At 37.2% G+C, this 26,296-nt stretch overlaps 5 protein-coding genes across 7 annotated transcripts; 3 read left to right on the forward strand and 2 right to left on the reverse strand.

Moving 5' to 3' along the window:
* Window positions 1-1,232: 1,232 nt before the first annotated feature.
* LOC18030774 (probable mannan synthase 1) lies at window positions 1,233-5,666 on the reverse strand. Its single transcript, XM_006414263.2, has 10 exons — window positions 5,522-5,666; window positions 5,081-5,425; window positions 4,891-4,989; window positions 3,843-4,095; window positions 3,609-3,719; window positions 2,953-3,089; window positions 2,746-2,859; window positions 2,129-2,328; window positions 1,839-2,027; window positions 1,233-1,524 (listed from the first exon to the last, which is right to left on the reverse strand). Exons 1-10 carry the CDS (start codon window positions 5,585-5,587, stop codon window positions 1,377-1,379), a joined length of 1,662 nt encoding a protein of 553 aa, XP_006414326.1. The 5' UTR covers window positions 5,588-5,666; the 3' UTR covers window positions 1,233-1,376.
* A 2,820-nt stretch (window positions 5,667-8,486) lies between these two features.
* Window positions 8,487-10,566, forward strand: LOC18030775 (probable protein phosphatase 2C 55). Its single transcript, XM_006414265.2, has one exon. The coding sequence runs from the start codon at window positions 8,986-8,988 to the stop codon at window positions 10,396-10,398; it is 1,413 nt and encodes a 470-aa protein (XP_006414328.1). The 5' UTR covers window positions 8,487-8,985; the 3' UTR covers window positions 10,399-10,566.
* Window positions 10,567-10,909: 343 nt separating this feature from the next.
* Window positions 10,910-14,965, reverse strand: LOC18030776 (protein arginine N-methyltransferase 1.6). Its single transcript, XM_006414266.2, has 14 exons — window positions 14,634-14,965; window positions 14,303-14,531; window positions 14,084-14,209; window positions 13,826-13,960; window positions 13,629-13,747; window positions 13,338-13,417; window positions 12,896-13,170; window positions 12,483-12,713; window positions 12,243-12,316; window positions 12,055-12,148; window positions 11,825-11,974; window positions 11,667-11,744; window positions 11,464-11,560; window positions 10,910-11,261 (listed from the first exon to the last, which is right to left on the reverse strand). Exons 1-14 carry the CDS (start codon window positions 14,963-14,965, stop codon window positions 11,119-11,121), a joined length of 2,163 nt encoding a protein of 720 aa, XP_006414329.1. The 3' UTR covers window positions 10,910-11,118.
* Window positions 14,966-15,550: 585 nt separating this feature from the next.
* Window positions 15,551-19,111, forward strand: LOC18030777 (bifunctional adenosine 5'-phosphosulfate phosphorylase/adenylylsulfatase HINT4). Of its 3 annotated transcripts, none has more exons than XR_002896882.1 (8): window positions 15,551-15,697; window positions 15,806-15,852; window positions 16,140-16,216; window positions 16,301-16,364; window positions 16,458-16,535; window positions 16,638-16,774; window positions 17,110-17,205; window positions 18,336-19,111. XR_002896882.1 is itself a non-coding variant. In XM_024149745.1 (8 exons), exons 1-7 carry the CDS (start codon window positions 15,623-15,625, stop codon window positions 17,188-17,190), a joined length of 525 nt encoding a protein of 174 aa, XP_024005513.1. In that variant the 5' UTR covers window positions 15,551-15,622; the 3' UTR covers window positions 17,191-17,205; window positions 18,336-19,111. The 3 variants fall into 3 exon arrangements, 2 of the variants coding, with proteins under 2 accessions (XP_024005513.1, XP_006414330.2); XM_024149745.1 differs by having other exon boundaries at window positions 16,638-16,740; XM_006414267.2 differs by lacking the exon at window positions 18,336-19,111 and having other exon boundaries at window positions 16,638-16,742; window positions 17,134-17,209.
* A 973-nt stretch (window positions 19,112-20,084) lies between these two features.
* On the forward strand, window positions 20,085-22,051 carry LOC18030778 (probable aspartyl protease At4g16563). The gene has a single exon (XM_006414268.2). It carries the CDS (start codon window positions 20,135-20,137, stop codon window positions 21,836-21,838), a length of 1,704 nt encoding a protein of 567 aa, XP_006414331.1. The 5' UTR covers window positions 20,085-20,134; the 3' UTR covers window positions 21,839-22,051.
* The last annotated feature ends 4,245 nt before the right edge of the window (window positions 22,052-26,296 follow it).

Here is a 26,296-nt window from a genome sequence, read left to right on the forward strand (position 1 = left end):
TTTTCATGATATATGTTGAGACCAGAGACTAAGATAGAATGTTTTATTTCTTATCTATCATTTGAGGTATTTTATTCGCTAAGAATACTGACAAAACTCACATGAGATATTTTACCTCTATAACCAAGGTAATATTTTTGGTGTTAGAAACCTCAATGTACTTTAAGCATTATAATCTCATGAGTTTTTCTTCTATATTCTTTTTTCATAATTTGGTATAATTTTTGGTGTAGAGGATCCACTATATCTTTTTTCATCACTTCCGATTCGTAGCGACCTCCTCGTTGTATACAAATGTTCCGAACTTTGTTGCCTTACTCGTTTTTTACCGGATCTTAGTCTGGGGGCGAGATCCGACAAATGTTTAATACATCTTATATATAAAACTTGGCCAACTCTCTCCAGTTGAGTGACACATCAGCGCTGGAGAGAGCGCCATCTGTCATCTTCAAACATTAATAAGATAAATAATTAATTATATTTAAAGTAAACAAATTAAAACACATTAAAACACATTAAAAATATTAAAACATTTTAAATTACATTAAAGCACATTAAAGCACATTAATAAATATTAATATATATTTATATTAGAATGAAATTCAAATTTAATTTAAACATATAAAAACTTATAAATATTATATAATACAAGACTTTTTAAATGCACAACTTTATTTTTTAAAAATGTTTTAAAATTTATTTATAAACTAAAAAAATTAATTAATTTTTAATGCAAGTGAAAACAAATTATGAGACTAAATAAGTTAAAAAGTTTCAAATAATATTATATAAAAATTCAACTCATAAAATTATAAAACAAAAATCATATTTAATAAATGATTAAAAAGATAAAAATTATTAAAAAATAATAGTAAAAAGAAAGGTATCCTCATAAAAATGTCATCTATGGTTTTTTTTTAAATAATAAAAAAATGGAATCAATAAAATATATATAACCAAAAAAAATTCAAATAATAAATTAAGAAATTAACAAATATTATATTAGTAAGATTTATAAGAATAAAAAAATATAAAGATCGAAGAAAAAATGAGACTATTTAATACAACTAGTGTAAAAAAGATTACATATAATGTATCATCACGAAGAAATCGAAAAAAATATAAATATTTTAGACAAAAATATATTAATAGCAAACATAAAATTTAATAGAAAATATTTAAAATATATAAATTAAAATAATATCCGCGGATACGCGCAGTTTCTCTCCTAATTGAAACAAAACATCTTATTCGTTATACAATACGAGTCCCAATATGAGGTACGTACAATGGTGTAACACCAAATAAATGAAAGCAGTAAATAATAAAATAATGCATGGACAATTAATGCAGTGAAGAAATAATGGGGAAGGTTCTTAGGTTCCGACAAAACCAAAACCGGAGACGAAAAAGGCAGTGGCCTGAAGAAAAAGATAAAAATGTAACCATGTGTGGCCATTGATCAGACCATAGAATGCACATCCTAATATGTATATCCCCACCATCACTTCCTTTGAATTTACTCTGCAACAAATTCACACCCACATGTTACCAAAAAAAAAAAAAAAAAAAAATCACACACAAATTATGTTCTTTTCAATCTACGTGTATACGTTAAAAACATCGCTTATAATAGAAACATGACACACAAAAATTAACTCAGCTTCAATGCTTCATCTATAGCTATACTGTGTGAGTTTATAAGTTCCGATGTTTAAAAAGAAACTTATATATAAATCTACCTATTTAGTTTCTAGCCCGACGTAATCATGGATTAAAGAATTGTAACTTTTTAGTAATCCTCAAAATCGGCAGAATATATACGTTTCTTTCCTCACCTTTCATAACAAGATTTCCGTTGGACGACCCGAGAGAGTAATTTATTCTTCAAAGCATCTCCTAGTTTCTCGGTCACAACCCATTCGTTCACTCTTCCTCCTTCAAGTAGGCCAATGCAAGTTCCTTTCGTTCGATGCATAGCCATTACATTCTCGAACAGAATCCAGAATATCACGAGGTAGAAAGATCTAATTGATTAAAATATATACATGCATTAATTTGAGGTTAGAAGACAGATTAATCTTGTTCATGAGTAATTAAATTAATTTTAAGGGTAGGCTATAGGTACCTTGGAGTTGCCATGGTGTGGAAGATACTGATCAAAGAGGGAACGTAAATGGTAGACCAAGAAGGGATGTGGATTTCAGGGAAGAAGACACTTGTTGGCACAATTATACAGTAGAAGAAGAAGGTCAAGAAGTGTACTGCCACTTTCCTTACGAAGAAGAAACTGTATATCACGTAGAACTTCTTCCATATTGATACTCTCTGTCCTCCAATTAAAACAAACATTTTATTTTTGTTAATTATCTTTTAATCCTGTTCTACAGAGCAAATAAGAGTGATCAATCCTGATTAAAAACAAACTAATTTAGCCAAATTAAACCTCACCCGTCGTAAATTGAACCATTTTGAGACCGAACTAATTAATTGGCTCAACTGGTTAATATAAGACACCGTACGTATCAGTCACACTACCCGGTTCCACCAAGAGACAAAGATAGATGGCCCTAAACCAATCAGTCACTGAAAAGTATATATCTAGATTAGCCCCACTACTTCAAATAAGACATCCTGCTTATCACTATCAGGGTCCCATTCCATGTAGTCACAAAACGCTAGGACCAATCAGTCACTAACACGTGGGGTCTGCATACGAAAACAAAGTGATAAAAAAAGAAAAACCTTGTTGTAAATGATCTCCATCGTCATTTTTCGGAATAGATTCGCCGGACCACAGGACCACCTATGTTGTTGGAATCTATAGGCCTTGAATTTGCTTGGAAGCTCGTTTCTCACCTACAAAACCCCAAAATAAGCCATTTATTGTTTGTGATAACAAAAGGAGGGTAATGTATTTTATGATTTTATATAAAACGTGTATAATTATACCGTGAGGTCGTTAATGAAGACAAATTTCCAGCCGTGAAGACCAACACGAACAGCCAAGTCCATGTCTTCTACTGTGGTCCTTGATTTCCATCCTCCTGCTGCTTCTAGTGCCGAAATTCTCCATACACCCGCGGTTCCTAAGATTATTATTTATATCAATCATCTTATATTTCCAATGGTCCAACATAAATATATAGTTACTTATTTAGTCGCCCACAAGGTGTTTTCAAAGAGTCTAAATTAGAAATCTATTTTTTCTTTTGTTCTAAAATAGAAATCTACGCTCCCAACTTATAAGTGAAGTAGTGGCTATATAATATTAATCTCTATATAATATCTTGTTTTATTATTTATCATTTTCTTGTTAATTTAATATTCCTACTATGCTCTACCTTAGCTAAAGATGGTAATCCTTTATTAGGGTTCATATCGTCGTCCTAACACCAACAAAATTTTATACTTATAATCGATACTTAGTTTGGTGAGCTTAAATACCATGCTGAGTTGCTGACTCCCAAGTTCCAACGCAACTGATAATGAATTTTTAGATAGTGTAATGGTTCGTGACCCTTGTATATTTGACTGATTCAATTCTTATCAGTTTTGGTTTCTAAAAAGTTTGTTATTTTGAATATGCTTGGAGATAATAATTATACCATTAAACCCAAAGAAAGCATGTCTAGTAGATCCTGATTCTTGTTCCACCTTGAAATGGTAGTTGAGGGACATCTCTTGCATCCTCGTCATCAAGCATTCGTTCGCGTTCACTGCAAGAAAATCGCTCTCATTTTCATTGAAAACACACAAATTCTTGTATTTTGTCTCAAAACCAATTAACACTTGCATGACATAATTGAAATGATTTAGAATATTGTAATTTGAAAGCATACCAAATATCCACCGGGCTTGAACGAGAGCAACCTCAGGGTTGTGGACGAGGAAGGGGACAGCGCGGGTTAGGTAATCGGGCTCGGGTTGGAAATCGGCATCGAAAACGGCCACGAAGTCGCATTGCTTGACGTAGCTATGTGTAAGAGCTTCTTTCATAGCCCCGGCTTTATAGCCGTTCCTGTTATCTCTCCTTTCGCACCTTATGTTTATGCCTTGGCTTTGCCATTTTGCTATCTCTATGTCCACACCTTCCTGCTTAAGGCCTCTTTCACAGTTATTATACTATACAAATACAATATGTTTGCATCCCAATATGTAACGTATATACTAGTCTCGACTATATCGAAATCTTGTGTCATATATCTCTGTTTTGCAAATCAGTTAAAACTTAAAAGAGAATTAATTTATAGAAGAAAAGAAAAAGATAAACATTTTAGGTGAAAAAATTATGAGAATAACTAGTGTGTTACTAGTAATATACTCTTTTGAAAAAGTCTATGAAAAATGTTGTAAAATTCAAAATTAAACAGTTTCTAACTATTAAAATTGAAATTACAAGTACCATGTAAACAAACAAAAACAAAAATAAGAGGCATCACTTCAACTTGTTGTTTTTATATACAAAAAAAAAAACGCAAGTCAGAAGTCCAAAATTTAACTTTTATAGTCTTTATCAAACGCCTAACTCATTGAACGGAGGTTAACTGAGAATTTTTTCCTGCAATTTTTAATTTTTTGTCTAACTAATAAAATATGATGTTAAATATATACGTAAATTATGTACTTTTCTTATTTCAATCTTTCATTTTTTATATTTCTGATTATTAATGGTTGTTGACATTTTGTGGAACAATCTTTTCTAATCGATTTGGTCAAAATAGATGCATCTATAGTACATCGTTTTGGCCACCTAAATGGCCGATTTTTAAAACACTGCAAAATTATATAAATAGCTTTTTCTAGCATATATTTTGATGTTTATAAGAACAATACTTAAAGCAAAAAAAAAAGTTATTAATTATTATGTGTTTTGAACAAGCTACTTACCCTTACGACCGGATCCGTAGAATCATCTACAACTTGAACTACTAAACGGGTAGATGGCCATACCATACTGCACACTGCCGCTATAGATAATTGAAAAACCTACAACGAATAAATAGAGTATGCATCAATCTGCGTTAGTTCGTATTATATTATAACGTATAGAGAGTGCAAGAAATGTAATATGATATACCTCTTTTTCATTGTACATTGGTATTTGGACAAGAACCATTGGATAGTTTTCGGGTCCAACCTCAACATCTTCTTGCATGGCCTCCCATTTGTACACTTTCTCGGGTTTTCGTCTAAATAACTTGACGAAGAGTATCACAATGTTCATGTAAAAACTCTCTATGAACACTATGATGGATAAAACCAAACACAGCACCACCAAACCCTTGAAAATGGGAATTAGCACAAGACTTCTCGTTTTCCTCCAATAATATTGGAGTTGCATCCATTCAGATTTTGCAGCATTGTTGTCTGCTTCTAGCCTCTCGTGGGCTGCTGCTGCATCTTCAAGACTCCATCCATTAACCTAATTTATGCATGAACAATATCAATTAATTAATGTCACAAGAACTAAAAAATAATAATATGTATATAAACCGAGAGAGAGTTATATATGAATTACTAGAAGCAAGAGGAGACTAAGAGTGGAGTCGTATAGGAAGAGGAAGGGCTTCAGAAACAGAGACATTGTTGCTCTACTGCTGAAGCCCGAGGAGAAGCTTAATTTTCTTTATTTCTTGTCACAAAATGACCCTTTTTATTGACATTTTTTTTATTGTAATCCCTTTCACTTCTTACTGACACTGCCTCCATTTTTTTTTGTCCTTCACTGTTATGATCTCCAACTTTTTGTTTTATTTTTCACACTGCAATTTCAGTGGACGAGGGCGTTAACCTTATCGTATCTTCTCTAAGCTGGTAGCCACAGAAGGGAATACAACAAAAAAGAATCATCTCCACCTATTCAGATTTAGTTAGAAAATTCCCACGTGATTCATTATGCTCTACATTTCATATTATTTTTGATAAATACATTTCATGTATATTATTATTGTCTCATTAATTATAATAATAATACATATATTTAAAACCAAAAAAATACATCGGTCATATAAGGAATAATTTTAAAAAGAAATTAATACAAATAATAACAGGTCAAATATACAATTCTAGCAAACATAGTTATTTTTCTATTAATTTTTTTTCTGATCGATTTTATTATCAAGTGTTTTTTTTTTTTTTGAATTACCAAAAGATTCTGGACCGAAATCTGTAATTTCCCAAATTTAAAACTACAGCATGTAATACTAATTTTGTCTCAAAAACCACTCGAATAAGCAATCTCTAAACTTTGCCAATAATATTATCAAGTGTCATTAGCTCAGCTTAATTTAAATATGAAATATAGAGGTCACATGATCGGATTGTTCTTTGGACGAGACTACATAGCATCTTCGAGAATGTACGGGCTTACCTTATAATCATTAAAAAAGAAAATTAATTCTAAACATATAATCGTGACATCTATACTTTTTGTTTCCTTACTTTTCTTTTATAAAATAAACGTTCAGTTATTTGTTACGTGTTAACTTCTTTTTCTTCAATATAAAGATACAATCATTTCATTCTCACCTGTGTGCCCCTTTTTGTTTTTTTTTGTTTTCCATAAAAATGCTAAATGTGCACATATCCCACGCCCGTCCCAAATTTAAGACATAACCTTGCCCCCTATATATTTAGAAATGGAAAATTTACTGAAATCAAAAAGTTGAAGTTAACTTACTAAGCAATGATTAATAAAAATAATATAAAAATGAAAGTTTTGGAGAAATGCATCACCATGAGTATTTTAAAAATAAGTGACCAAATTTAGCATTTCCTTTTACTGTTATATATGCCACATTTGTCTTCCAATTTAGTGATCAAGAAATTAAAACTCTAATGAAGAAGAAAGTAAACACAAATGCATCTTCGTAAGATTATCTGTTGATATTTACTTTTGATTATATGTTGCTATATACTTCTGATTATATTTTGATAGTTTTGAGAAAAAAAATCATATTTATAAATTTAATGTTTTGTATATTTATATCAGGTCGTTTACCTTCACTTCATGAGTTCGTCTGTCCTCTGTGTGGAATCATGCGCAGGGTTAAATGGTCCAGTTGGCCCAAGGTTCAAAACACACAAAATTGACGATGTGTCAAAAAAAATTTGCTTCTGCCTACAATATTGCATTTCTTGGAAGAATTCATTAAACAAGATATAAATCTTTGGAATTACTCAAAAAAGAAAAACAAAAGAAATAAAATTACACGTTTTTTTAATGTTACCGAGAGGTAAGCGGCTTTAGGTGCAGTGGCGAATCTAAAAAAAATTAGTTGGTGGCATAGGTTTTTAAATAAGAAAAAGAAAAATTTAGTTGGGAGCAACTTATTCTTTTTTTACCACTAAATTAAAAAAATTTTGATTAAATTTATTTAAATTATTTTTAAAAAAATATAAATAGTAGGGAGCACTTAACCCCATTGAGCTTTTCCTACCTCCGCCCCTGTTTAGGTGGTACATCTCATTTGATGGTTAGACTAGGGACCAGAACATTTTAAAGAGTTCCCTCTTGGTAAACCAATTTGGCTGCATGCAATTCGTCACATATTTTTTTGGAATTGAACTAGATTATAAACTTTTAAGATTTTTTTTGTTTCAGTTAGTTCCACAGTTCGATTCATGCGAACGGGCTGGTCCTGGGTTGAAGCAGGTAAAACTCTTGTTTTAGGCGGCAGAAAATATATGTAAAAGTTAAGAGCATCAAATTTTGAAAATGTAGTGTAAATAGTACTCGATCATGGCATAAATGTCTTTCTGGTAACAGATTCGAATCCTGTGAATTTTTTTTTGGGTTTTTTTAATAATGGGCTATAATTTTTTTGGGGCAGGCGCCAAAACCTATTGGACCGGAATATGACGAACCTATTACTTTAAAATTCATGTGAACCTAGATTCTATGTTAGTATCATATAAATTGGCATGGAATGTCTTACTTGAAAATGTTATACTAAATGGATTCTGCGCCAACTGCTATTATTATGCGATGCTACACACAACACTCATTCGTTTGAGTCCATAAAATATAACATTTTCAAGTAAAACATTAGAGCGGTCTAAATGTCTAATATGTTGCGACTGTGACTTTAACAACAACTAAAAGAAAGTTATGATAATATATAATTGGCTCTACAACTTACTGAACATTATGATTCATAATTTTAGTTGATAATGGATGTAATTACTTTGCGATGTATTTGATGTATATTTGTGTCTACGTTCATCATGTAAGCTGGTACACTATTAACCAGTGTCAGTTCTTTTTTTTCTTTTGGTTTAAGGCGCCGGTTTGGAATTGATTGCTACTCTATTGGGCTTTTAGAGGCCCAGTCGTCGAGATGATTTTTTCACATCTCGATTCTCGTTACACGACCGAGATATTGCTAAATCTTTGATCCAACGGCTGAGAATCACTTCCATCCAATAAGATGTGAGAGGAACAGTCTGATAATCTCTGTATCCACGCGTACATTTAAGAACTCCAGAGAAAAATTCAGACATTCCTAATTTTAGTTGATTTTTTTTTTAAAGAAGAAAAAGGAAAAAGAAGAAGCGAGTTTGCCTCTGACCACCAGCTTTGTGTTTTGCCTTAAAGATCACATTGGCTAGGGTTCTTTCGTGCAATCCATTCATGAAAAATCCTGGATTCTAGCCAATTTCTGTGATTAATTTTGTATCTTTTACTTTTCCCCTTATCATCACCTTGCTTGACATTATCTTCTCCGGAAGGTTTCAAAACAGGAAATTTGGTCCTGGTAAGTTCCAGATTCGTCTTCTTGGTTTCTCAATTGAATTGAGCTCTGCGTTTGTGGGTTTGTGTTCGATCAAATCATTCAGGATTCGGATTGATCGTTCCTTCCTTCAATTCTCCCATATCGACATCGTTCGTGAAAAAAATCGTAGTAATTGCAGTGATGCATCGGGAGATATGATCACCTCCATCTCTGATTATTACTTGTTTCGATATTATACTTAAAAAGAATGTTACCTGTGAGAGAAGGGCTTCAGAAACAGGTTAAGATTCTGATTGGATTAGGGAATTTAGGGTTTGGGGGTTATAGAGGGATCCACTCTAGATTTACTAACCCTAACGGATTTCTCGAACCTGCGAGCTCTGATTTGTTGGTGGTTAACGAAAGGAGGAACCTTTCCGTCGTTGGTGCCGTCTCTCGAACTTTCTCGGTTCCTTCAGTATCTGGTCCAGCGTTTCAGGTTTGTGGGTATCACATTGATCTTTTGGTTTCGGATCCGGTGAAGAAGGCTCCGTGTGAATCAATGGCGAGTTTTGGTTCCAAATCCTTGTTTGTGGATCGCCATTTTGATCCTCTGGTTTCAAAGCGTTACGCTGGTGTGATATATGGAGACGGTGGTGGAAGAATCAGTATGAGACTCAGAGGAGGAAGAGATCACCGGGAAAATTCCACGGTCTATGGGTATTTTGCTTATAGAGCTGCGAAGAAATGGATCTCCTTGAATACCCAAAACAAAGGATATGGATTTAGAGGCTTGCATAGCTCGCTCTTTAACCGGTTTTCAGCTGGAAATGCTCCTGATGTCTCCTTCGATAACTCTGCCACTGAGGAACAGGTTAAGGATCCTTCGGATTCTGTAGCTGCTAAGCTATGTATTAAGCCATTGAAGCTTGTCTCTGGTTCGTGTTACCTTCCGCATCCTGATAAAGAAGAGACTGGAGGAGAAGATGCTCACTTCATCTGTGCAGAGGAGCAAGCGTTGGGTGTTGCAGATGGTGTGGGAGGCTGGGCAGAGCTCGGTATCGATGCAGGGTATTACTCTCGTGAGCTTATGTCTAACTCAGTGCATGCAATCCAAGACGAGCCTAAAGGATCGATTGATCCAGCAAGAGTATTGGAGAAAGCTCATACTTGCACAAAGTCACAAGGGTCTTCAACGGCTTGCATCATAGCCTTAACGGACCAGGGGCTTCAATCGATCAACTTAGGAGATAGCGGGTTCATGGTGGTCCGTGAAGGGCATACGGTTTTCCGATCACCGGTTCAACAGCATGACTTCAACTTCACGTATCAGCTGGAGAGTGGGAGTAACGGCGATTTGCCAAGCTCAGGTCAGGTTTTCACGGTTGCTGTTGCTCCTGGAGACGTGATAATAGCTGGAACGGACGGATTGTTCGACAACTTGTACAACAACGAGATCACAGCCATAGTGGTTCACGCGGTGAGAGGTGGTATTGATCCTCAGGTGACGGCGCAGAAGATTGCAGCTTTGGCGCGGCAAAGAGCACAGGACAAAAACAGACAAACTCCGTTCTCGACAGCAGCACAAGATGCTGGTTTCAGATACTATGGAGGTAAGCTTGATGACATTACTGTTGTTGTCTCTTATGTGGCGGCTTCAAAAGAAGAAGGTAAACATTGATGCAGAGAGACAAACTACAGATGTGTGATGTGTTAGAGTTTTTTTTTTAAAGGTTTGTGTTTCGCAGAGACCTCTCTTGTTTTGATTTGTGGCTTGTGAGCGATACTCCTCTGATTATATTTGATTTTTTTTGTATATGTATATAAAAGAGAAAGAAGTTTGGAGTTAGTTTAAGAATTGCTCAGCTGTAATTGGTTCACGCCCACGGACTCACAAAAACTAATAACACGCACACAGTATAAGCTGGTGGAGTTTCTTTGTCACTTGTTTCCCCTTTATCTTCTCACTTTGTTATTTGACTACATAGGCTATAGTAACTTTAAACCTAAGTAGTTAGTCTGGTGGCAATCATAAATATCTTGATATAATTCACTTACTTATTTGGTCAAAATTCTCATACTAATCAACGCTTAATACTTGAACTAGTTACCCACATTTAAGATCATTTTAAGCTGTCAAAAAGAATTAAAAGTTGCAATGACTTTGACATTCATGAACCATAACTATCAGTCTAATCATCAATGAAGGAGAATGTACTTACAAGTTGTACATCACAAAAAATTAAATTTACTAAAGCTTCTACTTTCTAATAAGCTTACGCCTCGTTGAAGAGAAAGAAAATTTAGGTCTCAACTCTCAAGTCATTTTGTAGTGAGAAAGATTCGAACACGATTAGAGGACCTATTGAGACATAAATTGAAAATGGTGCGATGAAAATAGTCAAGAGAGAGTATGTGTGATGATGAGCTCGCCGTTTGAAGATGGATCTAAGGAAGCTTGGATCCTTATGGATGAGAGACCGTCCTCTCTCACTGTGAGTGGCTTTTCAAGTAGCTTCACTCCTTGCTTCCAATATCTTTCATCTGTAAGCAGAGAATGTCATCAAAACGATTGCTATAGATTGTGCAGTCACGTGTTTAAAAAGCCAATCTTTGCTAATCTATCTACAGCTGCTTTTAGTCACCAAATTAAAGCATTAGTCAACAACTATCTCCATTCGATCCCTTTAAAGCAAAAATCATGGTTTTGGGTATACTGAGAGTTATGACTTATGAAGTCTCATACCCGGTCCTGTTGAGATCACGGTTGAGTTTTCTTTGTCCATCACCCAATCCATCCACAATACAATTCCATGGCATACACTGGGTTTGAGTAACTCAATCTGTTTGCAGAAAAAAAGCATTCATCAGATATGTTTGTACTTTGTACTAATGATATCTCTGCAAAACCGTATGTACATATAGTTTGTGAATCTCCAACTAACATACCTGTTCATCCCCAGAACATGGACCTGTGATGGGCTTGGAGAAGTCAAACTCCATGACTGTGAACTTCTTGCTAAGTCTCTGGAAATTATCCAAGAAAAGGACCACTTTTATCGTTTCCCAATGCTTGGCAGTACATAAATCTAAGAACTTCTGTTTACCTTTGTCTCTCCACATTGCCAGATAAAGAAGGGCAAACAAGGACTTCCTTTACCAGCAGGTAGATCACCACATCCGCCTAAGGTTGTATTCACCAGAGCATGGTCAAACCCTTCGACACTCCCAAGGCAACAACGACTCTTCCAGAGATCCTATGCGATAAGTCAATTCATTAGTATACAAGCAAAAGCGTTTCTGTTCTAGAATTGGTAAGAAATGATTCAGAACTTACAGGAAGATACATTGCACAACCTCTCAAAACTCCTTTATACGGCATTACCACTGCATCTTCTGACAGGACAGAGTCAAGTAGAGTTCTGTCCTTCCTTCACGCATACCAGAAAGAAAATCAAGCTATCGTTAACAAACTTTATAGCATCTTTGCAAAAGTTAAGTGACCACTCCAATAGCAACATTTACCAGAATCTGAGATTCTGCCACGGAAGCCCACTTTCAAGTCCGTAGTAATACGGTTCTCCAATCAGCAGATCAATCTATTGGTAGAACATAGAAACACGAAATCAAAAGGAAACCTGATTTAAGAAACTGAATGAGAACGGATAGGGACTAAACTAAGGGGACATAACTTTTCAAGAGTCCAGCACCAACCCATAACTTATTATGAATTTTGAAAATGATGTACATCACGTGAAGATTTACCTCGCCTGGATACGCCTCCGCCAACTTTGCCTTCCCTTCTCTGAAATATTCGAAACGATCTTTTGAAAAGCCATTTGCATCAGCAATGGCTTCCAAGTATCTGGCACCATCCTCTTTCAGCCCAGGTGACAGTGATAGTACACGCGATCTATTGGAGATATGTAGAGTCATAAGTGGTAAAAGAAGACTGTCATCAATGACGAGACATTGTGTATGAGATTTTCCCTGTAACTACAAAATAGGTGAAGTACATTAAAGTGCGCACCAGAATGATGGAGAATATCTGTATAACTATATGGATTGGAATACTGTTCCTTATTAGCATCAACAGGCCAAAATATTATCACAACCTTATGCAGTTTTCAGAGGAAAATTTTGTTAATGTAAAACAGACATAGAAGTTAAGAACCTACAGCGTTTCTTGTGGCCTCCAACATGAACTGCCTATATGTACTGTCACCATATATTGCGATTCTTTCGGGTGGTAATGTGAGGTGCAGATCTCCAGTACTTAAAGGAGACTGTGTCATCTCATGTGTCACGCTTTGAGTCTTCTTCAGATTATACAAGATGTTAGTACAAGTATGAGCAGCATGCAAATGAACTTTTTCTCCTTCGGATATAGACACACCTGCTCCTGGAGTAAACCAAACACACTGTTTCCAGTGGTCACACCAGTCTCTTAAACCTGCATTAGGAATAAAGTCAAATGAGACCAGTGGTCAACTAAATCTCGGATCCCAATGGAGCTGAATGTAGTGCAATTCAGGGTAAAAAAATGGATTCCTCTACAACCATATAACTGCGCGAGAATTGACATATATCACATGATTTCCAAAGGAAGGTGTAACTCACCTATCTCAGAATTTGAATCTATCCATCTGGGAGCAGTAGAGTAGAAGATTGTTCCTTCACTATCAAGCTGCAGCACCCACCTGGACAAAAAAAAAAAGATTCCTCGTTTGATTCTGGGAAAACAGGTCAGGTCTTGAGCCTTTTGCCTAGAGATCTTAGGTGGATTGCATGAATATGCATAAGAGAAGTGTATTTTCTTCATTGTAGAGTGTTAACTATTAGTATTGTGAAGATATATGCAGTTCAAACGCCCAAAAAGGAAAAGAAGAAAGCCAGTAAAGGACGTATTACCATGAAATTATAGCATGAATACTACCCTCGGTTATTGCTTCTATGTGCACTTCAAGCTCTCCATTACTCTCTGGCCGTTTCCAAAACTCAAATTCAAATATTTTGACGGGCTCTGACAACTGAACGAATATATGAAATGAGTGTATAAACAAAAGCTTATTGCAAAAACTGTAGGGGAAAGTTTGGGGTATTAATACCAGCTTGATCTCTTTCTCAATAGCATCGACATGCATGCCATATTGTTGTGACTTGATGCCAATCAGACTCTCCAACCCAGGGCCATCGTTATTTTCTAGATCATGCATGTTACATAAGAATGTACTTTCTACAAGCTTGACATTGCAAAGAGAAAGCAAAGGGAAACAATGTGAGAAGGAATATAATCAGGCTCAAGACAAACCACACAGTCGATAAAATTCAAGGAAAAATAGCTCATAACAGATCAAGCAACGAACCTGGCAATACGTAGTAGCTCGGTAAGGCACTGTTTTGGGATTATCGACCAGTAACATGTCATGAGCATGTTGCAAACTTGGGATAAGACCTTCACCAAGTAACTCAGAGTCCAATATTTCGCTGACCTAATCAAGAAAAGCAAATGAAAAAAACAGATTCTTAATGTTTATCTCGTCTCAAATTTCCTACAAAGCATGGAAGATTGTATCTATACTTACAAGAACGTCAGCTCGGGAAGCCATGTCTGACCCAACTTTCAGTTCATCAGATCGTTTGTTGATAAGGTTAATGTTCTTCGTCATCCCGTTCTTATGCAAAACCTTCCTCATAAGCTTAACCATCGGGAGGTAAGACTCACACGCCGTCACAATTCCCTTTGAAACATCACCGGACTCTTCTATTCTCATTGCTCTCGCAGCCATCATCGATAGCAACCCAGTTCCAGCACTAGAACACACACAAAAATTCCACAAATTCACATTCAATTAACCATTGGGATCAACATAAAATCGGTGAAATTGAAATCAAGCGAGTTGTGGAAATGAGAACCCAATGTCAAGGACGTGGCAAGGTTCGGTGATGGTTTTCTCGATTGCAAGACGGAAAGCTCTGTTGCGATACGAATCGTTGAGCATGTCGAGATATGATGTCGTCGCGAGGAGGCCGTCCGGCGAAGTTTCTGGAGCTCCGGTCTGGTCATTCTCTTCGATGACAATCCACTCAGAATTGCCGGTGAGAGGGTCTTGCCTGAGCTGGAAGACGCGTTGACTAGATTGTGAGCTCATGGTTCGAGTAGCGACGGACCTTAGACGAGTCACTGAGTGACACCGGAAGGAGAGGAAAGGAACGAAGGGTTTGGGAACAAGAGACAGTGACGTCATGAACGGAGCTAAGGTTTTAGCCACCGTGAGGTTCGTGACTCGTGTCGCGTGTAGAGATTTTTGCCGTCAATTTCTGTTTTTTTATTTATTTAAGGACCCCTATGATATTCTTTTTATTTCAAATGAGCACCATAGTTTACTAAATTTACTATTGAAATGTTCCTAAGTGATGCCATGTCTATTGAAGTACAGACATGTAGGAAATTTAAATGCCCATTTATACTCATCTTTCTATTTTTATGTATCTTTTGAAAGTGATTACAGATTAAATATCCAAAAATTCTCATCAAAAACTCTCTTACTTCATGCCAAGAAAGAAAAAGTTCTAGCTAATTTGGTCAAAAATTTTAATATTCTCTTATACAAAAAGTTCTATAAATCATAATTGTGTTGTAAGAAAAAAGGTACAAAATTGTCAAGTCAACAATAAACCTCCGCAATGAAATAAAGATTATACTAAATCGTAACTTACAGGAGTTAAGGGGTTAACTCAGAAATACAAAAAATTTGCGGGGTTAAAATAGAAGTACACTCACAAATTTTATGTTGGGTAAAACTTTGCCCGGACTATTTTCCCCATCAACCCAACTTAGAAATCCAGTTTTCGAATTTGATCGGCGATTTGAAATTCCGAACGTAAAAATCAGAGACACGAAAATGGTGGGAGCGAATCAGGCGTGTATCTTCTGTCAGATCGTGCGCAATCCTTCCTCCACTCGTCTCCTTCACACTGTAAGTTCTTCCTCCTCTAACGCTAATTGAAGTGTTTGCTTACGTTTTTTCGCTGCGATCAAACGGTGTCTCTGAATTGCTGGGTTTTTATTTATTTTTTTTTTTCAGGATGAGAAGGTCATCGCGTTTCAAGACATCAAGCCAGCCGCCCAGAGGTTTGTCCATTTACTCGCTTTGGTTCTATTGATTTTTCATTAGATTCCTTTAGCAAATCAATGTTCAGCTATGGATTCGTAATCGTTTGGTTTTATGAAGATGACGATGTAACGGAACGAGAATATGAAATTCTCAATCTATGGAAACAAGTGCTGCTAAAATTAGTGGTTGTTAGTTTCATGTGAATTGAGTTTGATACCTTTAGCTTGGCTATCTAATGTAATCACTTGCATACCCTTGCTCGATTAGCTGCGATTTAGTATTAAGAACTAAAACACTGATGTAGGCATTACCTGGTGATACCAAAAGAACACATTCCAACAGTGAGAGACCTTCAGAGAAGAGATGAAGATTACTCACTGGGTTGGTCAGCAAAACATAGTACATCATTTTCTGTTAAACCAATGTAAATTTTTGATAAGGATGTTCATTTTATGATTTGAGCAGTAAGTCAAATGCTAAGTGTGGGACAAGAACTGCTGCTGAAAGACGCACCTCAAACCATACATAAGTGAGGCTTCTTGGTTACAAACACGATATGGTGATGTTTTGTAATTGCAAATGATGCTTGTGTAGCATTAACATGATCTGAGCTTCCTCACAGATTTGGTTTTCACCAGCCGCCTTTTAACAGTGTTGATCATCTCCATCTTCATTGCTTTGCATTACCTTTTGTCCCCAGGTACGGATATGATTTTCTTGGGAAATTCTTTGCATCTCGCTTACTTTCTATGGCCTGAAACTGCAAATAAGCTTTCTTATCAAACATTTGACATCAAAACAGATGGAAAGCCATCAAGTACACGTCTTTGGGACCTTTTGGTGGTTTTATCGAAGCAGAGACACTTCTGGAGAAGTTAAGGCCTCACGGTTCCCTTCATTCAAAGGTGTAACTGAACCGGCCTACCTGACTTCATTCCGGTGCTTCTCTTCGCTGATTTTGTGCTATATCTCTTTTCTATTCTTTTGCTGGCAAATCTATTATAGAATGCCAAATATTATTGTGGATTTTTGTATGGGAGAAGGACGTGTTGAGTAATATTATGTAATTTCTGGCGCTGACCAATAGTTGTAGGCAGTGAAGCCATTCTCATTTTTTCCATACTTAATGTATAGAAATGTAGACATGAAAGAATCGGATATAATATTGCAGTAACTGCCATAAGATATAGACTTAACTAGAGATTTCATATAGTATCGCTGATATATGTGGGCCTTCTTGTGTTGTTTTGATGCCCTGACGTCTCTAAATGTAGGGAGGTAATGGTTGTATTCACGAGATTATCATCCTCGGACTCCAACTTAACTGGTGCAGATGTGTTCTTGCAACAACATAGTTATCCACAGAGCAGGTAACCAAGTCTTGAATAAACTTCTACGTTAGTAATGACCTTTTTCTGTTGTGATCTTGTGAGGTAGTAATATTGTATTTCATGCTAACAAATCTTAGAAGTTATTTAGAACTGTGATACGAGAACACTAGAGAGTAAAAACCTCATAGGGCCTCAAGTTTCAGACTATCGCCTAAACTTGGGCGGTTCTGATTACTGGTTTTTCCTTTCAGGGGATCCTTAGGTATCAGTAGTACGGATTATAATTTGATGACATCACAACAAAAAACCTGAGCTTAGCTAAGTAGTAGATGCCACTGAGACAAATCTTCTCTGTTCACAAGCAACTTGTGTAGTTAGATAGAAGTACAGCTTGCAGTTTTAAATGCCTTTAGCTTCTTTAGTTGATATTGTAGCTACGGGGTTACTGTTTCCGAGATCAAGTACAAATAAGAGATTTGTTATGGTATAATATTCTGGTGACGTTTGATAGGAATCACTGGACCTCAAAAATGTAAGCTAAGAAACAATAAGCTTAGGGATTGAAATTCTTGATTTGACATTGGCTTGAAGGATTTAGGCCCACAAATTATAAGCTGTTTTGGATGGATTTACTGGTAATCCTCAACCACCCCCGTCAAATACCAACTCTTTGTTTGGTTCTTGCTCTGTTTTTTTGTTAATAAATTCTGCATACGACATATACACATCTTATTTTCCTACATTTTTTAAATGGGTTGGTCCTATCCTTGCATGTTTTTGTATTTGTAATGCCTTTGAACAAAGTAGCAGGTGATCATGCTCTTCTAAAGCAGATAACTTTTACAATAAAAAAAAATATCAATTTGTTTTGTTCATTGGTAATGATTATAGATGAAGGGGTTGGTGAGTTCGTCTTTTTCTCTGTGTGGTAATACAACTTTTAGGTTTCTTAATAGTTAATACTATGTGATTATTTCCGATGTCTCATCATTTTGCTACCGTTGTGTCACCTTATGATACTACCTTTCTAAGTAGTTTATTGGATCATATATTCGCAGATTAACCACATGAAATGTATACAATTATGGAAATAAGTGGTCATCTCATGTATCAATTTGCTTTTTTATTGCATCAAGTCTCTAATAGCTTTTTGTTTATGGTGACACAAGAAAGCTAAAAAGCTAAAGCTGGCTCCTGTGAGTTGTGAGGAGAACAGCTCTGGCGAAGAAGACAGCAATGAACCCTTTTCTTCTTGGAGTGACGGCCAAATTTATTGGCTTTTTTCCCAGAATATTACAATTACGTCACTCTCAAGTTTCAACCCTGAAGACTCAGGTATGCCTTTGCGTCATTGGTGCCTTCTTCTCGTTTTTTGTTTTTTCGAGTACAGCTAATTTAATTTTTCTTACATAATTTTTCGAAATCGCCTCTCTGTTAACAGCTGTATCCAAAAAATTGAATTTAAAAATGTTTTTTGTTTAAAGAAAACTAGAAGAGTCCATACTCTCTCTTTAATTAAGAGACGACGAGTCCATATCCAAAACATTGACACGGTTTCGTTTCGTTTTTCAAAATATCCAATACTTTTAGTAAAAGATAATGCAAGTATTTATTTGTTTTTAATTTTCCAAATTTTCAATGCGTTCTTTTGCGAAACTTATCCTGTGTAAACTACTTTTCGTATTGTAAAAAAAGAAAGAAAAAGAAAGAAGTATCGGCTTGTGCCGGAGGAGGTTGGTGATTTTTATAGGTCCCTTGGTAGTAGTAGCCTTGTGTCGTCTAGCGATTCTCTACCTAATTTAGCCTCAATAAAAAAAAACATAGCCATTAGCATTTACATTAATGTTTTTAATTGTTATCTATTCAGTATTATGATGAATCTTCTTTTGTGATGATTGATTAGTTTAGAATAGTTAGTTTAGAATATGTTCATAAAAGTGCTTCCAAATCATTATATGTATTCTAACAAGATATACTTGTTTGGGATAACACAATGCATCTCTTTTGGTCATATATCTTTCACAAATTAATATAATATTTGATATCATCAATCATAACATGCATTTGTATGAAAATTAAAAAGTTTCGCTGCATAATAGATTAGTCAATCCTGCTAAAATAAAATAAAAACATTAGGTTAGTCAATCACTCGATAACGGCGGTGTAAAATGCTTTAGTCGGCTTGAAATAGACTAATCTTTGTTACAACCAGTTATGCGGTCGGCTAAGTGGCTTGGTTCGGTTCGATTAGATGTTTGATTAATTGGTGAGATTAAATGTTTGGTCAGATTTTATAGATCTCTGTTAATATGATCAAGAGAAGAACTATGTAGTATAAAGTTAATTGTTATTTTGGACCCCAAAATCTGATTTTAATAAATTGTAGTGATAATTCAGCAATTTATAAAGTAACAAAAAAAATAGATAGCTTAAAAATAGTAAATTGTCAGGTGACATTGTGACAATACCGAAGGAGAGTTTAAGTTGTGTGCGGAGGAGAGCAAGCTACACGTACCTTTCTCTCTCTACTCCTTTACCCTGTCCATGGCAAATATCCCACCTGGCTTGTCTATGTGGCCTAGACACTATTTTCCCTTATTTTTAACATTTTCCAGGAAAATATTTATGGTATTTTATGGTCTCAACTTTAAGGCATTGATATTAATTTTGAGATATCAAAATAGTCCGAAGGTGTGGATGTTATAGCCAATTAAATGATTGACATTGAACTCTAATTGGAACCTAAATAGGAGAAAAAGACGTAGATATATACTACTAATAAATAAATGTATGGTTGCATGCAAACTCAACCATCTCATCAATGGAGTTGACTTCCCATCATCAAGTTTCACCATACGACAGCGTTTTCTCTTATGTATTGGTTTAGTTTCGTGTCAAAATCCATTGCTATGTCTAGTACTCTGCATGCCACGCTCATCAAAGTCTTTTCTTTTCAACTATCACTGAAATGTTTGCCAAAAAACTAATGTGTTTTATATTTTTATATCATTCGTTTGCATATAATTGCCTTTTTGGTGTAAACTGTTTTCATAATAACCATAGAATTAATGTTTTATCTAATGATCATTTCCCCTTGCTCTGTCCTATAAACATAGGACCTCCTCTGCTTTCAAATTCAAAACCATTTTCCTTGGAGCCAATGTTTTTTTTATCCACCATGAAAACATGCTGCATCTTCTTCCTCTACTTGGCGATTCTCCAACACTCTTTCTACTTCTCTGTTTCATCATCACCTCTTTTTCTTCCTCTCTCTCACTCTCTCTCAACCTCCAAACACTCTTTATCTCCTCTCCACCTCCTCAAATCATCCTCCTCCCGCTCCTCCGCACGCTTCCGCCGCCACCACAACCACCACCATAAACACCAAAAACAACTTCCTCTCCCTCTCTCTTCCGGCAGCGATTACCTCCTCTCCCTCTCCGTCGGCTCCTCCTCCTCCTCCTCCGCCGTCTCCTTCTACTTAGACACCGGAAGCGATCTCGTCTGGTTCCCTTGCCGTCCTTTCACTTGCATCCTCTGCGAATCCAAACCACCTCCTTCCCTCTCCTCTCTCCCCTCCTCCGCCACCACCGTATCCTGCTCCTCCCCTTCTTGCTCCGCCGCACACTCTTCCCTTCCCTCCTCCGACCTCTGCGCCATCTCCGGCTGTCCGCTCGACTTAATCGAAACCGGAGAATGCAACAATTCTTCCTACCCTTGCCCGCCTTTCTACTACGCTTACGGTGACGGCTCTCTAGTAGCACGGCTTTTCTCCGACTCAATCTCTCTCCCTCCTGCCTCCGTCGCTAATTTCACCTTCGGCTGCGCACACACCACTCTCGCCGAACCAATCGGCGTCGCTGGATTCGGCCGTGGACGCCTCTCTGTTCCCGCTCAGCTCGCTGCTTACTCCCCACACCTCGGTAACAGCTTCTCTTACTGCCTCGTCTCTCACTCGTTCGACTCCGACCGTCTCCGCCGCCCGAGTCCACTCATCCTCGGCCGCTTCGCCGAAGAAAAAGAGAAACGTGTCGGAACAGAGGACGGCGATGATGAGAAGAAGAAGAAGATCGAATTCATCTACACGGAGTTGCTTGACAATCCAAAGCATCCCTACTTCTACTCTGTTTCCCTCCAAGGAATCTCCGTCGGAAAACGGAATATTCCTGCTCCGGCGATGCTTAGACGAGTGGATAGATTCGGTGGCGGAGGAATTGTCGTCGATTCAGGGACGACGTTCACGATGCTTCCGGCGAAATTCTACAACTCGGTGGTGGAGGAATTCGATAGCCGGGTCGGGCGGGTTCACGAGCGGGCTGATTTGCTCGAACCGAGTTCCGGTATGAGTCCTTGTTACTATTTGAATCAGACGGTTAGAGTTCCAGCTATCGTTTTGCATTTTGCCGGGAATGGATCCAGTGTTACGCTTCCCAGGAGAAATTACTTTTATGAGTTTATGGACGGTGGAGATGGTAAGAGAGAGAAGAGGAGAGTCGGATGTTTGATGCTGATGAACGGTGGAGATGAATCGGAGCTTCGAGGTGGGACCGGGGCGATTCTGGGGAATTACCAGCAACAAGGGTTCGAGGTGGTGTATGATTTGTTGAACCGAAAGGTCGGGTTCGCCAAGAGGAAATGCGCATCTTATTGGGATACACTCAACCAGGGCTAACATGCGCCTAATCCAAAATCTTAGCTTGAATCTTTAAAATAAGCCCGTTCTTGGTTCGACCTTTAAACCGGATGGGTCTTATCGAACGTTAAATAGATGTAGCCTTAATAATTCGATGAAACCATCCTCTAAAAGTAAATACAGAAGGGTATGTAATCGAGCGGGTTCGTAACGTTGTCGATATAGTTTTTTATTTATTAAATCAATATGAAATTTTCATATTGTGCACATATATTATGAAAACAAAAGAAAAGCTTCCTTTACTAATTGTTTTTTAAAATCGAAACCACCTAAACTTTCTGAATGTCATAATTTTAAGGGTTGTTAATGATATGATCTGTTAGCTAGGTATCGCTTTAACAATTAAATGAGAGCCAATTTTATTATAGAGAGATTTAGGAAATACTCCTTTAAGGGGTCCAAATTAAGGGGACGGAACCAAATTTTCTTTTATGGGCGATAGTAACAAATGATGTCGGCAATCTAGGCGTTACTTTCTATTATCTATCAATTGATAATACTCTAAGTAATAATTCATAAAGTGTTGCTTGGTAACCTTTGACCAAAAAAAAAGTTTTGCTTGGCAACCAAATCAATTATTATACCATAGTCCATAGCTACAAGTGATTAAAAAATGTGTTATTTGTTAAGATATATCACTGTCTTGATGATAGACATTTAACAAGGGGAAACAAACAAGTAACCATCAATAATTTGGCATACTGTCACTACCGAGTTGGAAGAGAAGATTGGCTAGCTTTATTAATCACTTATGATTGTGAGTCGATGATTAGACTAAGGACTGAGAGGTGAGGACACGTGGCGATGGTTACGACCAGCAAGACAACAAGCAGCCTTTCTAATACGATATCGCACAAGTCGTTAATTACTCTAATTTTTAATTTGCATTTCAACTTACTGAAATGTAATTTTTTTTTTTGTTTTGCATGTTTAAAACTTCAAGAGGGATTGGCTCGGAGTATGGAGACAGCTAGCTGTAATCCACACAGCACACGTGTGCGTCTAGATATTTGACACTTGAATAAACAACTGAAAAATATCCAATGCGAATACAAATTACAAAAGTGATATCGCTTCCGTACAATCATATACTCCCATTACAACCCCATTACAAAATATTTTTCTTTTTTTTTCTCAGTGGATAAGCAGACTAGACCACATCTCTCAGTCTCAAGTTTTTGTTTCTTTCCTCTGCCTATGTAACCAACTCATTCTTAATTATCTGTAGCAAGTTTTGTTTGTTTAAAGCCATTTTCTTTTCTGTTGGCTTAATGGCTTTAATGGTAATAGCTTGTTACGTGTTTTTCGTAAAGCGAGTCAGTCATTTATCTATACGTAGAGAATATTTGTATATATATATGGACCAAACCCACTGAACCATAAAAAGGAAATTTGTAAATTCTATCACGCATCCCCAGTATCCTCTTATCCTCTAAAGTATATTTACCGTTTGCTTAATACTTTTTCCTAACTCAAGGATTCTAAAGATCTCATTTTGTTCGCTATAACCGATCTAGAATATTGGCAATATATCAAGACTGTGTCATACCGTGTCCTCCTAAATGGAAAGCCGTGAGGACATATTACTCCATCCCGAGGGATCAGACAAGGTGATCCTATTTCTCCATACCTATTTATTTTATGTACCGAAACCCTAATCTCGCAGCTTTGCACTCGGAACTTGACGGAAAGATTCAAGGGTTACGAGTTGCTCGGGCTAGCCCCCCAACATCCCACCTCCTCTTTGCCGATGACAGCCTATTTTTCTGTAAGGCAGACCCTAATCAAAGTAGAGAACTTATCAGCATTATCCAATCCTATGGAGAGGTCTCGGGACAGCAAATCAACTATAGCAAGTCTTCCGTCATGTTCGGTAATGAGGTTCCCAGCGACTCTCGTCAGATTGATAGCAAAGGTATCCATTGGGTATCTTAGGAATCCCTATGTGCACATCTTGAGGAAGGTGGTCTCGGTTTTCGATCCTTTGAGGATTTCAACCTGGCCCTCCTTGCTAAACAGCTATGGCCTCTCCTTCGTTTCCCTGACTCTCTTCTTTGTCGAGTATTAAAAGGGAGGTATTTCAGATATTGCAGCCCTCTAGAAATATCTGCTTCGAACCGCCCTTCCTATGGTTGGAGAAGCATACTTGCGGCAAAACCCCTACTAGCCTCCGGGATCCGCAAAACGATTGGTTCCGGTTTCGATACATGTGTATGGTCTGAACCGTGGATTCCCGATTCTCCACCCCGACCCCCGGTGGGCCTTCATGGCGAGAGAGACCCACTTTTGTTTGTCAACACTTTGATCGACTTCGAGTCTAAACAATGGAAGATGGAGCGGCTCAGGGAGCTTTTCCCTCCGGAGGAAATTTCCCTTATCCTTGGGCTACGTCTGAGTCAAAATGTCTCGAGAGATGGGTACAGTTGGTCCCTCACTAAATCCGGGAATTACACGGTAAAATCAGGCTACTGGACCGCGAGAGCATTATCTCGTCTCGCTTGTGACCTCCCTCTTCAGGGACCTAGCGCTACGGCACTAAAGTTAAACACTTTGTGTGGCAGTGCGCTACCGGTTTTTTACCGACTTGTCAGCGTCTCGCATACCGTCATATTGGTAGGGATAAGGGATGCCCTCGATGTGGTGCGGATGAAGAGACCATAAACCATGTTATTTTCGAATGCCCCCCGGCGAAGCAAGTATGGGCTTTGTCCTCGATCTCCTCGGCTCCTAACGTGTTCCCACTTGCCTCAGTTTTTGGCAATTTGGATTTTCTATTCTGGAGGGCTCGGTCTCTCGGTTCTTGTGAAGATGATCTTAAGGCATTCCCTTGGATTATGTGGTTTATTTGGAAAGCTAGAAACAAGAAGATCTTCGAGAATGTGGAAGAGTTACCCCCAGACATTCTAGATCATGCGAGACGTGAGGAAGAGGTGTGGAGACGAGCAAACACTATTGATACTGAGTCGGCCCCCCTGAGTGTGGACTGTGGGGCTTCTGATTCTTGCCTTCCGGAGGACCCACTATGCTATATTGACGGGTCTTGGCACGAGTCAGACAGCTTCAGTGGCCACGGATGGCTTGTTGAAGCAAGACGGAAGACCTTGGTATACGGAGCTCGCGGATCGGTCCGTAACCTCTCGCCCCTCCATGCTGAGCTAAACTCACTCCTATGGGCTATGAAGTGTATCCTCGCATCGGATATTCCTTGCGAATCTTTTGCCACGGATTGCTCCGATCTTCTAGCCATGACGAGTAACCCTGAGGCCTGGCCTTCGTTTGCGTCAGAACTTAGGGATTTCACATTTATGTATTCATTGTTTCCGTCGTTTAGACTTATTCATATTTCCCGCACTTGTAATGTCCGTGCCGACAAGCTTGCTAAAGAGGCAAAAGCACGAGATTGTAGATTTTCCCATGTAGGTCCTATGGCATCCAATTGGCTTTCTCTCGAGGAAAGTTATTTGCCACGATTTTAATAATAGTGTTTTTGAGGTAAAAACAAAAACAAAAAAAAAAAAAAACCGATCTAGAATATTGTACAATATCATAATTTACCTTTACCCATAAAATGCGGTATAACTCTTACACATGGATTAATTGATGTTTTTGTGGTATTAGCTAGTCGACATCAATTAAGATTTACGTTGTGTACAATACTTTGATATAAAATAATTGCTACACTCGTTAGCATTTGAAACCACTGAACTTGTTACAGTAGATAAATAGAGTAAAAGCTATTCAGAAGATTCAAAAAAAAAACTATACGAAAGATCCCAATCCATGTTATAAGTTGATGCTATCAAGATTCAAGAGCCAAATAAAGGCATATAGCATCACCCCCGACCAAAAAAAGAAGAAGAAGAAGAAAAGCATCACCTAAATTAATTAGTGAAGTGGGCTTGCATCCAATATATGGGCCGATAGAAGCGTATCAATATTATGCCTGCTCGTACGTGCCAATGCTAAATCAGATAGATGTATGAATGCTGTTAAAAAGTTTTTATACGTATAAAGAGAAAAAGAAATAGAGAAATAAACCGTAGATATATATATATATATATATAATATACACATGTATTACTACGTGCCTAAATTATGCATATAGGGGGGTTGTACTATAAAGCTGCATGCTTACTAATTTTAGCTTACTAATTTTAGCCAAAGACCAATTTTCGTCTTAATGCAAAAAACAGACCTTTTCAGTCTACGGAAATTTCAACACTATACGTATCATAGACTGTGTATACACAGTATATTTATTAGTGGTAGTTAAAATGAATTTTGTTCTCATTAATTTTTGTGAACAAATCCAAATTGGACACGCGTCCAAGAGTAAAATTACAAATGCAGAAGCGACGCGTGGCACAAGAGGGAGAATTCCGTTTGTCGTTTTCACTCGACACAGACACACACCTCCATACTCTCTCCACCTCCTTT

Source organism: Eutrema salsugineum, unplaced genomic scaffold, assembly GCF_000478725.1.
Source record: "Eutrema salsugineum unplaced genomic scaffold, Eutsalg1_0 scaffold_1, whole genome shotgun sequence".
Lineage (NCBI taxonomy): Eukaryota > Viridiplantae > Streptophyta > Magnoliopsida > Brassicales > Brassicaceae > Eutrema > Eutrema salsugineum.

Excerpts from the sequence above, each read along its gene's own strand:
- LOC18030775 (XM_006414265.2), top strand. The coding sequence starts at position 8,986 with ATGTTACCTGTGAGAGAAGGGCTTCAGAAACAGGTTAAGATTCTGATT.
- LOC18030778 (XM_006414268.2), top strand. The coding sequence starts at position 20,135 with ATGTTTGCCAAAAAACTAATGTGTTTTATATTTTTATATCATTCGTTT.
- LOC18030774 (XM_006414263.2), bottom strand. The coding sequence starts at position 5,587 with ATGTCTCTGTTTCTGAAGCCCTTCCTCTTCCTATACGACTCCACTCTT. Across the intron at positions 2,329-2,745 it reads TGGAGATCATTTACAACAAG|AGAGTATCAATATGGAAGAA; the intron begins GTTTTTCTTTTT and ends ATTGGAGGACAG. Across the intron at positions 1,525-1,838 it reads CGGAAATCTTGTTATGAAAG|AGTAAATTCAAAGGAAGTGA; the intron begins GTGAGGAAAGAA and ends AATTTGTTGCAG.
- LOC18030777 (XM_024149745.1), top strand. The coding sequence starts at position 15,623 with ATGGTGGGAGCGAATCAGGCGTGTATCTTCTGTCAGATCGTGCGCAAT. Across the intron at positions 15,853-16,139 it reads ATCAAGCCAGCCGCCCAGAG|GCATTACCTGGTGATACCAA; the intron begins GTTTGTCCATTT and ends ACACTGATGTAG. Across the intron at positions 16,365-16,457 it reads GCACCTCAAACCATACATAA|ATTTGGTTTTCACCAGCCGC; the intron begins GTGAGGCTTCTT and ends GCTTCCTCACAG.
- LOC18030776 (XM_006414266.2), bottom strand. The coding sequence starts at position 14,965 with ATGACGTCACTGTCTCTTGTTCCCAAACCCTTCGTTCCTTTCCTCTCC. Across the intron at positions 14,532-14,633 it reads TGCCACGTCCTTGACATTGG|TGCTGGAACTGGGTTGCTAT; the intron begins GTTCTCATTTCC and ends TGTGTGTTCTAG. Across the intron at positions 11,561-11,666 it reads CATGTTCTGGGGATGAACAG|ATTGAGTTACTCAAACCCAG; the intron begins GTATGTTAGTTG and ends TTCTGCAAACAG.